General features: G+C 27.1%; 2 protein-coding genes across 2 annotated transcripts in view; both read left to right on the forward strand.

Annotated features, from left to right (window-relative positions):
• Window positions 1–18,378, forward strand: part of LOC134829307 (uncharacterized) — a 118,712-nt gene that overhangs the window by 95,732 nt on the left and 4,602 nt on the right. The window contains exons 6-9 of the mRNA XM_063842337.1: window positions 5,198–5,379; window positions 7,423–7,695; window positions 8,627–8,723; window positions 8,843–8,970. Of these exons, the coding sequence (XP_063698407.1) occupies window positions 5,198–5,379; window positions 7,423–7,695; window positions 8,627–8,723; window positions 8,843–8,970 (680 nt within the window). The remainder of the gene's footprint in view (window positions 1–5,197; window positions 5,380–7,422; window positions 7,696–8,626; window positions 8,724–8,842; window positions 8,971–18,378) is intronic.
• On the forward strand, window positions 10,723–11,985 carry LOC134831530 (trypsin-3-like). The gene has a single exon (XM_063845275.1). The coding sequence runs from the start codon at window positions 10,726–10,728 to the stop codon at window positions 11,551–11,553; it is 828 nt and encodes a 275-aa protein (XP_063701345.1). The 5' UTR covers window positions 10,723–10,725; the 3' UTR covers window positions 11,554–11,985.

The following is an 18,378-nucleotide window of genomic DNA, read 5'->3' on the forward strand; positions in this document are numbered from 1 at the left end:
AAATGAGAAAAAAATAAAAAAAAAATCTAAAAAAAATTATGATAATCAGGAGATTTTTATTTTTAAATTTAGACTTTTTTCAAGCTATGCATTTAAAAAAAATAAGGGCTTCAAATTTTTTATAAGAAAATTTTATTTATTTTTTTTTTTTTTTGAAAATTTAAAAAATACTTTTTTATTTAATAAAAATTTTAAAAAATTTAATAATTAATAATAAATAAATAAATAAATAATAAAATAAAATAAAAAAAATCAAGAAATAAAAAATTAAAAAAAAACATTTGTGGGTTAAAGATCAAGCCCTCCAATTTTTTTCCATTTTTTATTTCTCGATTTTTTTTTAATTTTATTTTATTAAAATTTTTATTAAATAAAAAAATATTTTTTAACTTTAAAAGCTATTTTATTCAATTTAAAAAAAATATTAAAAAATTTAAATAAAAACTTTAAAAAAATTGAAAAAAATATAAACTTAAAAAATCCTATGAAAATTTGAATGGTTTTATTTTTAAGCTCCCATAGCCTTAAAATAGTTAACATTTCCACTAAGCACGATAAAAAACACAAAGTTAAAGTATTTTTCCAGGACACTGTCGTCCTTGTCGTCATGCACTTTATTAAAAATGCGACGACACGTTTCGAGTTGTTCCGACAATTCCGAATTTTCCTCTGGATTATTTTAGTTTTTTTTTCCGAGAAAAGTTTGAATTTTGAGAATTTACTGTGAATATTTTCTTGGATTATCATCATTAATAATTTGCATCTCTTGCTCTCTCTCGGTTTGTTCATTTTAATCTTCTCTAAGCCCGAAACATGCCAGAACACACAGAGAATTTGAAAATAAATAGAATCCATTCATTAGGAGAGGAAAGATATGAAATCATGATACGAAAAAAGCCACAACGTAATCCCTTGTTTATACTAAAATATTGTCTCTGTGTTATCTCGAAACATGCACAAAACTCGTTCTTGTCACCGCCGATGATTGTCCAAAATACAAATGAAGAAGAAATGTCACACACTCGGCGAACTCACATTTTGATGTCTCAGCGAAAAGTTGTCGTCTCGGACACTCGTCACTTAATGATAGTGCTGACGAATGAATGCAATGGTTTTGGTGCGATAACACATTTAATTGGAAGATAATTTTGTGCGAGATGTGGAACGAGGAAAGGATTTATTGTTTATTTGATGAAAGTCAGCATTTTTTGTAATTTGACACACTTTTGGACACACATGATGATGATGAAATGTTTTATGAATGTGAGTTTTATTTATTTGGAGATCATGAAATGATTTTTTTGTTTGAGAATTTTTAATGAAAGATTTAAAAAAATTTTTTTTGATCCTCTTGTAATTAATGTTTTATAAGTGAAAAGGTTTTGGGTAATCCAAAAGTGCAAAAAATGATATCATCAGCTTAAAAAATCAACAAAAAAAAATTAAAAAAAATTATAATAAAAAATTTTATATGGATAAAACTGAAACTCAAAATCCATACAATTTTAAAAATGCATTCACGCAAATTCTGCTTCAAAAATCCTTTCCGAGTTTTTTGAAGCATTTCAGGTTTAGCTTAAAAAAGGTTTTGGAATAGAAAAATTAGAACAGTTATTGGAAAATTTCGTGAAAAATTGAGAAAAACTCTATATCTGAGTGACTTGTGAGATACCTTTGAGTGACTCTGAGTAACTTTGAGTGACAGCGGCAAAATATTTATACATTTTTTTTAATTCAAATTAATTGCATAGTTTCAAGAGTAAAAATTTTAACGAGTACGTAGAACGAAATCTACGGGTAACGATAATTTTTTTTAAATTCGGTTAGAAATAGATTGAGTATTTTTTACCAAATTAAAAAAAATATTTATTAAATAATTAAATTTTAAATAATTATTTAAAGAAAATAATTTTTAAAATTTTAATAAAAATTAAAAGCTTAAAAAATTTAAAAAAAATAAATTTTAAATTTTTTTTTACTGAATTTTATGATTTTAATTTTTTTTTTTTTTGCAGAATTTTTTTTTTTTAATTATCAAATTTTATCAAAACTTTTCATTAAATTTTTTTTTCTAATTTTAAGACTGAAGGAATAATTTTTTAAAAATTTGAATTTAAATCTCATTAATTTTTTAAAATTTTATCAAATTTCCTACTTTTAATTGCACTTTTCCTCAAAAATGTGTAAATAAACTATAAATTTTCTCACCGCGCAATTCCACGAACAGAACAAAAATTAAATTAATTCAAGACAAATTTTAATAAACAGCAACAAGAAAGCAGCAGCATCGTTTAAATATTTTAATTTCATAATTAATTCTGCTTTTTTGTCTTAAAATCACTCGCAAATGTCTGTCACAGTCACAAACGGCAACAGAACTACTCTGACTTGATTTCATTATTTCCATTATTTTAGCAAATTTTCGCGACAAAGACAAACAAAACTCTCGAATTCTTGTTTCTCCGCAGAAACTGACAGAAACATATTTGCATAAATTGTGTCAAATTTCGATTAGAAACACACACGTCACTTCCAAAATCCTAATTTGAGTCGAAAATAATTTAAATAATTTGCAATTATTACTACAACTATGGAATTGAACGAATTTCGCGGGGGGAAATTATATTTCTAATTAGAGTGCTGCTGTTACTTTCTGTCATGCGAACGAATTTTTGATGTAAAATAGTTTCGCGATTTTAATTTAAAAATATTTCCAGGTTTTCTATCGCATCGCAACAAATCGCACCGAGAAACGGAGAAAGAAGCAGTCAAAACCATATCATTGCAATAAAAATTTATTAACTCTAATCAAAATTAATTATACGGATTTTCTTTCATTAACTTTCCCGTTTTTCTCGGTAACTAGCGGGATCTCATTTGTTGTCTGCGTCGGTTGTTTTTCTATTGCTTCCATTATTTTGCTCGTTTGTTTTCCATTTGCGAGATGCTTGTGATGCTCTTAAAAGCTATGTGAAGTAGTAACTAAGCGACGACGAGAGAGACAGAAAAATTGCGTTGATTATTGAATTTTTGCACATAGAGACAGTGAACGTCATGGTTGTGTGTGGAGGAAAAGGAATTAAGCAAATATCTGTCGATGTCATGAAGAAAGCAAATTAATCCCTTCGAGATGTGAAGAGACATGTAGCGTACAGGGAAAAAGTCAACCAAAAGCTTAACGATGCAGATTGCGGATTATTGAATTGAGTTGGAATCAAGTTGGATCGGTGGTTAATTAGAAACGAGAGAAAATTCTGGTTGTTTATTTTATTTTTTTCTAATGAAGCATTTATTGCAACATTTTTAGTAAAAAAAAGTATTTTTTTAGCAAAATAATAAATTTTAAGAAAATTTGATATTGAATTTTTAAAAAAATATAAAAATTTGATATTATTATTAGTTTATAATTTTTTAACTGAATATTTCAGGATTTAAAAATTTTAAATTGTTTTGAATTTATTTTAATTTTTTTAGATTTTTTAAATTTAAATTAAAATATTTGAATAAATAAAATCATTAATTAATTAAATTTTATTAAATAAAAAAAACTTAAGCATTCAAAGTTAAAATTATTTAAATATTTTTTTATTAATTTTATTTTAAAAAAAATAATAACTTTTTTCTGTCTAACTTAAAAAAAATAATTAATTAAATAAAATAATATTTTTTCTCTACTTTCTAATTGTAATTTCCAGTTAAAATTTAAGTTCAGTTAAAATCTTAAAAATTAAATTCAGAAAAAATATAATATAAAAAAAATTAAAATAAATAATTTTTTACAAAATAAAAAAAATTAAAATAGATATTTAAATATTAAATAAAACTAATTATTTTTTTATAATTTTTCATTTACAAATTTTAGGATTTGATTAATTTTAAATTATTTTGATTTTTTTTATTTTTTTTTTAATTTAAATTAAATTATTTGAATAATTAAAATAATTTATTTTTAAATTTAAATTTAATTAATATATTAAAATTTTTCTTTTATTATTTTATTTATGTAAATAAAAATTATTTTATTTCTTTTGTCTAATAAAAAAAAGTTAAATTTATAAATTACAAAAAAAAAATTTTTGTCTACTTTTCAATTTGAGTTTAGTTAAAATTTAAAAAAAAATTAATAAAAAAATTAAAATAAAAAAAAATTAAAATAAAAAAACTTTACACAAAATAAAAAACAAAACTAAATATTAATAAAAAAATAATATAAATTTGATACCATCTTGACTATAAAAATTAATTTAGTAATTATTTCTGAATTTTAATTTAAATTTTTTAAATTTAATTAAATTATTAATTTAAATTTTTTAAATTTTATTGTTTATTTTATTTTTTTCTGGAATTTTAAAATTAAAAAAATTAACTTGAAAAATCTTTAAAATCGAATTTTCCTAAAAACCCCCAATAAAACCTTCAATCCTTCACTAAATAATATTTTTAACGAAAAATATCAATAACAAAGACCCACGCATTTTTCCTCATCTTTCACAACAACAAACAATCCCACATTCACTGCCTTCCATGTTTTTCCGCCTCGATTTGCCCCCACAGCAGTGTCTGTCTTGTCTGCTACTTTTCACGCGTAAATACTCTCGAATTTTTTTTTTTTTTGCTGTTCTCATAATTTTTCTCCTTCTTCGTCTGCAAAATTAATCCGACCCTCATGGTTGCTACCAAATTGCCAAAATAAAAAAGTAAACGGAAATGAAACATGATTTCTGTTGATGATGCGTCGAGCCTGCCTGTATTTTGTGCCTAATGATGCTATCAAGATAATAATATAAATAACGTTAAGCTTCTCAAGAAAAAAGACGAAAAAAAAATGCGGGTGCGGGTGGAAGAACGAATATTCAAAAGAAAATGAATGAAACGGAAAGGAAATTAATGTAATCTCGAGCTCTTTATTTATGTATTAACGGCACGGAACGAAACTGCGGAACGAGACGTGCAGAAAAGGGTGTTAATTGGGGTGAATCTCGATCGCTTCTTATTGATCCGCTTCTCATGTGATGCGGGAATTTCAGTCAACTCACGTTTAATGTCTGTGCAAAAAAAAAAATCTTGGTATGAATAAAAAATTTCCACACATCATTAATCATTTTCATCATGTGAGCTTTTTTTTTTGCTTCATCAGCAAACATGAAAAATTTTTGTTCGACAATTTTTTCTAATTTTTTTTTATTTTTTTTTTCAGTGCCAACAATGACATGCATCACACTCCTGCAGCGAGCGTTTATCAAGTAACGCGGCCCGGACATGAGCATTGCGACATTACCGAAGGCGAACTCCTGGATATCACTCCGTTAGTGGTAGATGGCAAAAAGTTGGTTACACTTTACGACAAGGATCTGACGGAAGGTGTTAATTTCCTGATTGGTGAGTGATCTAAATTAATGTCTGGCAATTTTTTCCCTCTCGTAATTTTTTTTTTTTGCATGCAAAACAACCTTTTTTATTTGTTTTTTATTTATCAAGCACGGAAAAAAATGTGAATGAAAAAAAAACGGGTGGTAAATAAATACGTTGCGGTTTCGGGTTGTTGGAAGAGATTTGAAAGTCATTCATCCCTCATTATCGTTTTTGTTCTCGTTTTGTATCTTTTTAAGACTGAAACTCATTTCCACAAAAAAAAAATTTTTTTTCTATTTAACTCCGACTTAAAAAGCGGTTTAGTCCATTTTTGTTACTTTTTGCAGTAGAAAATTCTTTCTTTTTCGTCTAAATTAACATTTTGCCACTTCTTCACTTCATCAGAGGCCCACACACAAAAAAAAAACAAGTGAAGCAAGAATTTTGCCCACAAAGCATTTAAAAAACAATTAATGTTGATGAATAGAACCACAAATTACGTTGGTTGGCTTACGTTGTCTGCAGATAGCTGCTTCATTTCGTCTATTCTTCCTCGTTCACAAAAAGATTTCGGTGAAACGTCCTTGAACCGAAAAAAAAATTGAATAATGTTCAATCGATTACGTTCCGGATATTTAGCAAAACGAGACATTAGCTGGCTCTTAAATCTTAATTGAATCAAGCATGACATTAATGTCGGTGATGAGGAACATAAAATCTTTTCCCAAATTTGAAAGTGTGGAAAATTTGGTTTCGCATCTGCCAAAATCAATCGAGCTCCTGAAAATAAATTAAATTAAATTTAAAAAAAATGCTTAAAATTTAATAAATTAAAAATGATAAATTTTTATAGTTAATTAATTTAATTTAAAATTAAAAAAAAATAAGTAAAAAAAAATAAAAAATTAATTTAAAAAAAATATATTTTAATTCATTTTATCAAATTTAATTAATTAAATAATTTAACTTATTAAAATGTGTAAATTGTTGTTTATAATTTTTTTTTATTTTTCAAAATTAATTTTTTTTTCTAAAAATAAAAATTCCATATAATTATTTTTAGTTATATATTTTAAATTAATTTTTTGTCTATCATTATTTTCTTTATGACCAAAAAAATATACAAAATAAAAATAAAATATGTAAAATAAATCATTAATTTTTTCTTAATTGCCATTAAATGTTTAAGTGAACATTATTTTTTTAAGAAATTTTTTTAGAAATTTTTTTTTAAAATTAAATTTAAATTTTATTTTTTTTTATAAATTAAATAAAAAAAATCAATTTTAATTATTAAAAAAATTAAAAAAAAGTTAATACAAAAAAATTAAAAATTAATTAATTTAAATTTTTATAAAATAAAAAAATAAAAATTAATTAATTTAAATAAAATTAAAAATTAATTAATTTAAATAAAATAAAAAAAAAAACAAAAATAATATTAATTAAAAAAAATTGTAGATCTACAATTCAAAAAAAAAATGCATTAAATTAATTTTTGACATTTTTTCGTCATTTTTTAAAATTTATTTTACTTTATTTTTTTTATTATATTCTTTTATTTTTTTTTTAAACTTTAATTTTTTAAAAAAAATATTTCAAAAAAATTTTTTTTTTCTGAACAATAAAAATATCTATTTAAATCAAGATTTTTTTATTTTTGTAAAAAATTTAAAAAATTAAAAAATACTTTTTTTTAAAAAATGTACAGAAAAATATTTTTTTTCGAATGAATTTTTGTCGTTTGTCATTCATTCAAATACTTTAAAATGCGAGACACTAAATTTCCACAATTCAACTATCACACACACGCAAAAGTTGTTTAAAGCCGGTCTATTAATCAAACATCCTCATCCGTTAAATTTTCATGACCTGCATTCTAAAATGGCTTTTCATCAATCTGCCAACGCAACCTATATCTACGTGGCACACGAGTTTGAGTCGTTTTCTGTATCCGGTCGTTAAAATGTCGTATACTCCGAAAAATTTAATAATCAATAAATATTTTATGCCTTTGTGGCGTTTATGTGTGACAAATAACAACCTCGTCTATTTCTCGAATATTTTCAGTGGTTTCCGAGTTGTGGGGACAGCAATGCGTCCGTTTGAAGGTCACCGTGAAGTCTGACAATTGCGGAGAGAATGCCGACTGCTCGGGCAAAGGAATCTGTTACTCGAACAAATCCATGGAGGGTTACGAGTGCCAATGTTGCAGCGGCTTCTCCGGATCCCATTGCGAGGAAATTGACGCTTGTACACCGAGTCCGTGCACGAATAACGGCATCTGCGTGGATTTGTCGCAGGGACACGAAGGCAACTCTTATCAGTGCTTGTGCCCGTACGGTAAGTGAGCACCAGATGAAAATTTAATTGAAAAAGCAATTTAATTCCGGGGGATTTTGAATTTTAAAATGTGTATCCGTTCACATTATGCACGCACATGCACCGGAAAAAAGGTGTGTTAGACACGACCTCCGCAATTAAATTGTATCTAAAAACCACAAACATGATTTCTATTTAGTCGAGATTCATTCAATTTACCTTCGGGCAGCAGATATTTATTGCGAAAATTTTAATATTAAATTCGTCTCTATATCATTCGATCCTCGATGGGGTTGTGGAATCTTTTAATTTATCTAACCGCGCATAAAATGGGAAAATTCTTTCTCTATTTTATCGCACAAAATCAAACCCGATACCGAACAAAGATATTTGTCGGGCGGTAATTTTTGTGGCATGTGCCACACGCGGCTTTTTCGGTTTAGATTGTGCAAAAATTTTCATCAATGTTCAATTTAACACTCAATTAATTCGCCTTTATTCGGATTTTTTTCCAAATAAAATTACGATATTTTTTTTTTTTTACAAAGGGATGAAATTAAAAATTCTCTCGCCAGCACAAAAAAAAATCCCTTTGAAAAGGTTTTTTGATTTTATTCTGCTACGGAGAAAAAAGCGGTATAAAACTAATTAGTTGAAAGAATTTTCACCAACACACACTCGCACACAAAATCGTTTATCCAGCAATTAATTTTGTGCTCTACACAATTTTTTTTGTTGCCATCACCGCACGAGTAGCATCCCCTGACGTCCATGACGAGACGTTTTATATGCCGCTCCATGCGTACGACGACACAAACGAGAGTTATCTTGATTGCTGCAATTAAGCGTTTTTTTTCTCTTTTTTTTTTCTATGTGCGAACCTATTTATTTTATACATAAAAAAAATGCCATCACTAATGAATAAATAAATAAAACACGGAAAAAACAAAAGGATACACCGGTAAAAATTGTCAATTTGAAACAGACCCATGTAATCCATCGCAGTGCATGAATGGCGGTACTTGTGTGGGTAATTCAACGCATTTCAGGTGAGTTTTTGTGTGAAACCGACTCAGTTAGAAACTTTTACTTTCATTTTTTAAATAGCACAAAAAAAATGAAAGTGATTTAATATGGGGAAAAAATTTTATGTCTTTTTTCTCTGCAGATGTGAATGTGTTCCTGGCTTTACCGGACCATTGTGTCAACATAACCTGAACGAGTGTGAGTCGTCACCTTGTGTTCATGGCATTTGCGTCGATCAGGAGGATGGTTTTCGGTGCTTCTGTCAACCAGGTAAGTTCCGTGTCTTAAGTTTTAAATCGCTGAAGATAATGTCACATTCGTTTTGAATAAGAAGTTGTTTAAAACTTAATTTTTTTCAGATATTTTTTCTGATATTTTCATGTTTCTACGTGTTTCTGAGAAATTGAAAGCTGAATAAGTTATTTTCACAAATCTGTATAGATTACGATTTTTTGTGTCTCTATCGGTGCTTGCTACTAATTTGTATTTAGTTTAGTCAAATTTTTAACGTATTGGACTACACATTACCCGGTTTCAGCATTTCATCGAAAAATAAATGGCATGAGATTTTTTGATGGTTTTGTGTTAGTTAAGCCCAGACTTGTATAATCTAGATCAAAATCAAAAAATGATTAGATCTTTTTGAGGCGACTGATCATCTTAAGATTTGATTTGCAAATCTAATCAAAAAATGTCGACCCTTATTTTTTTTTTTTTGATTTGATATGATCTAAAAATTGATTTAAATCAAAATTAGATCAGATCGAATTAAAAATTGTTAAGAAAATTTTTTGGTTCAATTTTTTGTGGATTTTTCTTGGATTTGATCTGATCTAATTTTGATTTAAATCAATTTTAAGATCGTATCAAATCAAAAAAGTCGAGTTTAATACCGCATTTTTTGTTCGAAATGTGGTAAAAAGTTAAGGGTTGAAATTTTTTTTGATTAAATTTACAAATCAGATCAAAAACCTTTTGTGATTTGATCTGATGCATGCAAAGTAGATCAGATCGTGATTTGATTTTTGATTTGATTCTTAGATCATTGATCTAGATTATACAAGCTTGGTTAAACCTAAAGTAGCCCAAAAAAACCTAAATTTAAAATTGTACAACGAACTTCAGTGTTTCTATCCTTCAGGGTTTCTATGCATTTTTAGTGACATAGGGTATGTCAAAGAGGTACTTGAAAACCCCCAAATCCAGTAAAAAAATGTCTAAAATCTCAAAATCTCCTTCTAGAATTTTGAACTTAGGGTTTTTCGGTTAGTTTAGGCCTAACTAACTAAAAATATCATGCAATATTTTTTTCGATGAAATCGGGTGATGTGACTGACAATTGTTGTGCTGGTTCATTCTATTGGATGATGTTTGTTTTCAGTGTCTCAGTGAGATCGAAATCTGGTTTTCACAAATTCGCGCGTGGCTTTTTTGAAATTCACATAGTTCACTTCGATATTGAGTCCGTTACGCATCATGTCATTCAACAAATTTACTCCCTTGTAAAATAAACAATTCTGTGCGAATGCTGATCTCATTGGGGGCAACCTCAGTTCGTTTCCGCTTCTCAGCAAATATGGTTGAACGTCTGAATAAACTAAAAAGTTGAACTAAAAAGACCTGCAAAATCATATCAAATGTAAATATTTTGAAATTTCACGTTAAAATACTTACCCTATTTGTAAACTCATTACCAAGTGTTTTTAAATCAATTTCCCATTGACAATTCTGTGATCTGAAATAAAATGCAAGATGTTAAACTTTTCTCAACTAAAAACACAAATTCTTACAAACAACTTTGAGCTAATTGTTTGTAATTCTTCATTAGTGATGCTTTTTCCTACAAAGACTGATGAACATTTGCTCTTCTAATCTCGTTTACGAATCAATCAGTGTCAGATTTATCTTAAAATGTATTTAAAATCAACACAATCTCAAACAGTATACTTACATACGTTACATTTGTTATCAAAAGATTTTTTTCCTGCTTCCTCGAATCACATCTCAGTCGTTTCATTGCTCACAATGCAATTAAAAGTCGTCTTAGTCATTTATTGCATTAATTTACTTCAAAATTTCCGCGAAACAGCTGCTTACTTCTCAAACACTCGCATCATTGGTGGCGACAAAGTCTCACGTCATCAATTTCCCTACCAAATATCTCTGCATCTGAATGGAAATTACCATTGTGGCGGCGCCCTGATCGAAGATAGTTGGCTGTTAACAGCGGCACATTGTTATCATGCCAATTATTTAGAAATTTCGGTTTTTGCTGGCGTCTATGACTTACGAATGGCGCATGTAACAGGTCAACGAAGGAATGTCGTTATGTTTCACATGCACGAAGACTATGACGGCGGAGTTGGTGCTGATGATATCGCTTTGCTGAAAGTTGATAAGGCATTCGAGTTGAATGATTTTGTTAAAGTGATAAAGTTACCTGCTATGAATTTGTATCCCGTGGGAAAAGGAAAAATTTCTGGCTGGGGTTCCATTACTGATACAATAAATCCTGAATATCCCTCGGTACTTCATTCGGCCTTCCTTCCGATTCATCCGGAAAAAGTTTGTATCGCATTATGGCGAAATCCAGCCCTGATGGACAAAACTTTTTGCGCTGGGACACTAGATGGCGATCGAGTGACGTGTTCCGGCGATTCTGGATCGCCCTTTGTTCAACTTGACTCGAGTGATGGCGAGAAAAAACTTGTGGGAATCGTTTCTGGCGGCGCTTGTGGCGTTAAAAACAAACCAAGTATCTTTGTTCGAGTCGCTTTCTACAACGAATGGATCAAGGCTTCCTTTCATCGATATCGCAGACAAAGAATTTGGTTCAATGGATGGACAAAATAAAAGAAAATTTGTTACTCGTGTCACAAAATATAAGCCACTTACCACGAGAGATGTTGTACAAACAAGTCGCACATTAATTGATGTTTTAGCAAAACATTTCTCATTCCCATTCATTATCGTTCTTCCGTAAAAACATTGCATGACATACAACAACTTGTTTAACGCTTCATTCGTTGATGTTGTGTTGTGTCGTTGTTTGGCTCAAAATGAAAACATCAAAATGTCCATAGAGTAGTTGCCCGATGGTGTGATGAGAAATTTGTGTGTTTGTGTGTTCGCCTCAACGCATCAGATGAAAAGTTGTGTATTTTATTATGATAACATGGTTTTAACATAATTATTTGACATGAACAAGTTATTCAAATATTCATCGGGGCATGAGTTCATCATCAGTGTTCGTTCGTTTTGCAGCATTGCAGTAAATAAATTTGTGTGGTTGTTGTTCAAATATTTTCGTAACGCAATTCAATTAACCTCCATTGTACCCAGCGTGCACAAAGAGATCATTTGATGGAAGCGCCCTCTATAGGATGAATTGCAAATTTTGTCTAAATAGTGATGTCAAAAGTAAATATTCAGAATTCAAATATCCGATTATTCAAAAGGAGTTCAAATATTACGAAAATTTGTGAGAAAATATTGATCTAAGACAGGCTGTTTAAATAGTAAAAGCTTTTTAGATGAACATATTAATTCTCGAAATGAATTGTTAGTTCTTGAAATAAACTTTTTAGCTCTCGAAATGAACCTTTGGCTCTTAAAATGAACTTTTTAGCTCTTGAAATGAACTTTTCAGCTCTCAAAATGAACCTTTGGCTTTTAAAATGAACTTTTCAGTTCTTAGCTCTTGAAATGAACTTTTTAGTTCTCAAAATGAATTTTCAGCTCTTGAAATGAACTTTTTAGCTCTCAAAATGAATTTTTAGCTCTTGAAATGAACTTTTTAGCTCTTGAAATGAACTTTTTAGCTCTTGAAATGAACTTTTTAGTTCTTCAAATGAATTCTTAGCTCTTGAAATGAACTTTTTAGCTCTCAAAATGAATTCTTAGCTCTTGAAATGAACTTTTTAGCTCTCAAAATGAACCTTTAGCTCTTAAAATGAACTTTTTAGTTCTCAAAATGAATTTTTAGCTCTCAAAATGAACATTTAGCTCTTAAAATGAACTTTTTAGCTCTTAAAATGAATTTTCAGCTCTTGAAATGAACTTTTTAGTTTTTGAAATAAACTCTTGAAATGAAATTTCAGGTCTTAAAATGAACTTTTTACCTCTCAAAATGAATTCTTAGCTCTTGAAATGAACTTTTTAGTTCTTCAAATGAATTCTTAGCTCTTGAAATGAACTTTTTAGTTTTCAAAATGAATTCTTAGCTCTCGAAATGAACCTTTAGCTTCTGAAATGAATCTTTAAGTTCAAGAAACGAACATTTTCGTTGCTGAATGAACCTTAGCTTTTAAAATAAACTTTTTTTATCGTTTTAAAATAATTTCATCCCGCAAAGCAATCACTCCGTCATCCCATTTTCCAAGTAAAACAACTTTTCCCGCAAATTTAACTGCAAATGCATCGTAATTAATGCAAACATATCTCCATAAACGTAAATTCTGGCAGCTTTAACAACTTTAAACATGCCACACAGACACAAATAGACAAACCCCGGCATCACCGCATAAAACGGAGTAAAGACATAAAAATAAGGCTTTCGGATTGAAATAAGCAAGTTAATTGCATACTTAAAAATTCATAGAGCACTGCTCCTGCATTTGGTGCACTTTTAATCCCATCTACATCATTTTCAGCATAAACTCTGTGCTCGAATGCATTTTCACTTGAGCAACTTCTGTGCGATGTGACTATGGCAGGAAAATCATGAATTTATTTAAATCACGTTCAAAATGGATGAATATCCAATGTGGGATGAAAAGTAAAGTGAAATGGAAGGAATGAGAGAGAAAAAAAAATCTGAATTGGTCATTTTTCTCCGGGACTAGAGCTTTCTCTATTGAAATATGGATATAGGGCAAACCGATAAAGGTGTAATAATCTTAAATGAGAATTTATGGTTAGTTGTAAAACTGGAAATAATGGGGATTTGTGATCGTTTGGACATTCGGTTGTCAGTAAAATAGTGAGAAAAGGAAAGAAAATAATTAAAATGCGAGCAATTTGAAGACGTAATTAAACTATTAACTCGTTAAATGGAGAATTAATGCATGAAATTGCATTTTCTGTTTTTTTTTCATGCGATTAAATTTTATAAAAAAATCATTAAGTGAAGAAAATTACAAAATTAGGAGAAAATTTTTAGTTTTAACTATTTTTTTTTTGTCTAATTTAAAAATTTTAAAGGATTTTTTGTCTCTTTTTGTAAAAAAATAAGAAAATATTTTTTTTAAATTATTAAAAATTAGCAAAATAAAATTAAAAGTTAAATTTTATTTAGTTTTAATTTTTTTTATTTAATTAAATTAAAATTTAAAAAATTTTTAATTTATTTAATAAATTAAATTTAAAAAAATAATTTAATTTAAAATAATTCATTAAAATTTTTAAATAAATTAATAAAATTAAATTAAATTAAATTAAACAAATTTATTAAATTAATTATTTAAAATAAAATAATTCAAAAAATAAACTAAAAAAATTAAAATTATTTTTTTTTATTCAAAGTTTAGCGTTTTAATTTTTTTTTAATTTTTGTTTAATTTAAATTTTTATTTTTTTGAAAATCACTCAATTTTTCCCAAATTTCACTTTACATTCCATAAAAAATCTCACCTTTCATCATTTCCGTTCGATAAAAAGCTTTTAGCGAACTGAACATCAAAGCAAGCATTTTCTTGAAAGCTTTTGCCGTGAGTCTCATTTCATTATTTGCGCATTTCATACAAATTTTTTTCTTATTATTTACTTAACATACTCAGTTGCAGCCACATTTCAGCACGAATTCACTTTGATTTTCCATTTTCTCTCTTTTTATTTATTTTTTTTTAATAACACACTAAATAAAACTCACTCAATTCAAAAGTCATCAAATTTATCAAAAGAAACACGCAACACAGAGAAAAAGGAGATGAAAGCAATAAAAAAATATTTTTTTAGAATTTTGTGCCTTTTTTATGCCTCCAGGTAGATTTTACAACATAACTGGCTGTTGTTGTTGACACCTCATAAAATCGTCGTCATTTATCGATAAATAATTTTTTTCGTTAAAAAAAACCTTCATAACATCATGTTTCTTGTCCAAAGGATTTTTTTTGTAAAATATGCACGTTTTCTCGACATTTTTTTCTTTTTTTGACATCATTCAAGATCAAAACTCCAATGCATATCAAACAGTCACATATTTTATCGTATTTTTGATGACATCTTTTTCTTCGTTTTTTTTCTCCTTTTTTTTTGGAGTAGGAAAAAAACGTTCGATGCGATTATAAGTACATTTTTTATGATTTTTCGTTCGCCAAATCATCATCATCGACGACGATGAACACATGTTGCGACATAAATTTTAAATTGGAACATAAATCACAAAGTTTTTGCTCCGTGTGAAGGCTTGATGATGTAAAAAGAGCCTGCGGACAACGACTCGACAATGCCAGCTAATGTTGGGTAATTTGATGATCGTTACCTCGGGGGAATTACGGGTAGTTAGTAACACGAGAAAATGTCTGTTGGACATGCAGCGCACACAAAATGCAAATTGCAGTACGGAAATGCGTTAATTTGCGATTGAATGGAGAACGAGAAATACAAACAAAAAAAGTGTGTTTGAACAGTATTGCGATGTAAAATTGGCCTGCAGTCAGGGATGGAAAGAAAAGTTTTTCGATTTTAGGGCAAATTTTTTGTGAAAATGTAAAATTTGTCAAAAATCAAAATTTGGACGATAAAAGGGTTATTTTTTGGTTCTCTGAAAAATTTGAAAAAATTACAACGACAAAAAATCGAAATTTATTCCTTGACTTTAAAACATTTTTGAAGGTCATTCAAAGGTCAAATTTTTAATTTTTAAAAAATACCTAAAATTTGGAAGAAAAAAAATTCAAAAAAATTTAACTTTGTAGAAAATCATTAAAAATTATTAATAAAATATCAGAAAAAATAAAAAAAAAAAATTATGCCAATTATTTTTTTTTTTTTGCTCCGTCTATGATTGCAAATTCTTATCATCAATATAAAGTTACGTAATGATAAAAATAATTTTAATATAAATATAAATATTTCCTTTTTAGATTATTTTTTATTTATTTATTTGTAACTATTTGTTGATATTTTTAATAGTTAGCAACTCTGAACGATAACAACAATGTATTTTATATTACCAAAACAGAAAAAAAATTATTCGTTCAATTTAAATAATTTAATATATGAGAACGGATTTTATTTATTTTTTTTTTTTGTTTAAATAACGAACGACAAGAATTTGGTTTTCATCAAAGTAAATAAAGTTTAAACATCTTTCTGAATGATTTAAAATAAAATTTATTAATTATGTGATCACGTGAGCAACAATAATAAAAAAAATTACAATGAAAATCAACAATTTTATTTATTAAAGATTTGAAAATTCATAAAAGGAGCACTTTTATGCAAAAATTGCTAAAATTGTAACATTTTGTTTGAACAAGATCAAATTTGGATATTTTGAGCTCAGAAAATTTCCTTGTGGTTTTCTGCTAAATGCTTTTCTTATCTTCACACGAAAATAAGAGCTTATATTATGTTGTTAAGTGAAGTAATCGGACCATTTCTATTGTTTAATGGAATTATTTTATATCAATACTGATTTTGGACATTTTAGAACAATAAATTAATGTGTGCTGGAGCGTAAAAGCGTCTTATCACCTAACTTCCAATATATGCTTACGATTTGCAATCACAACATATCATCCTGTTTTGGCACTTTTGTTTCTAAGACTGGGATTAATTAATATTAGTTAACGTCATAATTAAATTTCTACTGAAAAAGCTTTAAATTTAAGGTTTACGCAATTATTATTCAAATCCTCTGTTTGCAAATTCTCCTTTTTTAAAGCTTAAAATCGAATTTTCCTAAGTCGAATGTCTTTCAAGATCTAAGAAATTAATTTTTTCCCCTTTTTTTAAAAACAAAAAAAATAGAATTTTTTGTGTTTACTGCAAATGAAAATAAAAAGGACTGAATATTTTTTTTAGTCTGCATTGCAGACTCTGCAATACAAAAATTTATCACAACAAAGTGTGAAAAATAAATAAACTGTTTTTTTTTTATATTTGAAGAGAAGATAAGATAAAATATGGGTCTATTTTGTTAAAGAACATTTTTGTTTTGCTAAAAAATGTCACACTTTTTCACAATTTTATAATAAATTTAAATCAAAATAATTAAAAAAAAATAAATTAATTATATATATATATATAATAAAAATTTAAATTAAAATTAAATAAATAAAAAAAAATATTTAAATAAAAATTATTTAAATATGTTATGTAAAAAAATAAATAACAACAATTTACACAAAATATTTTTTTTTATTTCAAATGCAAGAAATCTTTTTAAATTACACAAAAAAATTCTTTATTTTTAAAATTCCTCAGACTTTCGCACTTTGCCTGACGATGAACAACGTTCGAAACTAGTGGCGAAATAAAACATTTTTTTTATTCGTAAAAATTTGAGAAATTTAAAAAATAAAGACTTTTTTGTGTAAAAATAATTTAAATAACTCAAAGTTATAAAAAAAAACTTTCATATTTATTAATGTTATGTTATTATTATTTTTTAAATTAATATTTTTTATTAATTAATTAAACTTAAAATTAATTTTAATTAAATTAAATTAATTAATTATTAAATAAATTTTATTTTATTTTAAATTTTAAAAATTTATTTTAAATTTTTAATAATTATTTTTTTATTTTTTAAAAAGATTTTTTTTATTTCTATTTTCATTTATTTCTTAAAATGTTTTTAAAAATTTTAAAATAAAATAGAAAACAATAATATTTTTTTATTAAGAATTTTAGTCACCATCCAAATTAAAATAAAATAATCATAAATTTAGGTACATCCAAATAAAGAATTCTCAAGGAACTCTAAGATTTCTCACGAAAACACTTTTAACTCTATTGACGTCCAAAATTATAAAATTTTAATTAAAAATTCAAAGCAACAAACCCCTTTTGATTCCGGAACGTGAGTAATAAAACCTTCAAGCAGCTGTTTTTTTTTAAATATTGAATATCCGTTTGAGTAATTCAAATAATAAATATTATAATAAATCTATTACTGCAACAATATTTGCTGATGTGTATTTTCAATATTAAATTACTCCTTAAAAAAATTTAACAGACCGAATTATTTTTTTTTTAATTTTTCATCTCTTATTTCCACTTGTGTGGCGCTTAAAATATTTATTTTTGTTAAAATTGCATAATGAGCCAAAATCTCATTACACGCCATCTGGCAAAAGAAAGTCTCGCCTTTCAAAAAAAAATTCTTGCATAGAAAATCTGATCCATTCAAATAAATGACTCCTATTGAACAATGCATATTATTGTTAATTGCCATTGAATATTTAAAACATGGTATTTTGTCAAACAAAAGGTCTTTTTTTCTATGTCTCGCTCGTTTGACACATTTCTCGTATTTATATATTTTATGTTTCGCCAACCATCATCCCAACGCCTACAGATAATTTTACACAAAATACGACAAAAAAAACTCCTGTTATTAGTAGGCTCTATTTTTCCATTGCCGCAACAATACCTGGCTGTTGGCGTCATTCTTCATTATTTTCATGCAGTGAATTTGAAAAATACAATTGTTGTGGCAAAAAAAACAAA

This window comes from Culicoides brevitarsis, chromosome 2, assembly GCF_036172545.1.
Source record: "Culicoides brevitarsis isolate CSIRO-B50_1 chromosome 2, AGI_CSIRO_Cbre_v1, whole genome shotgun sequence".
In the NCBI taxonomy this organism is placed as follows: Eukaryota; Metazoa; Arthropoda; class Insecta; order Diptera; family Ceratopogonidae; genus Culicoides; species Culicoides brevitarsis.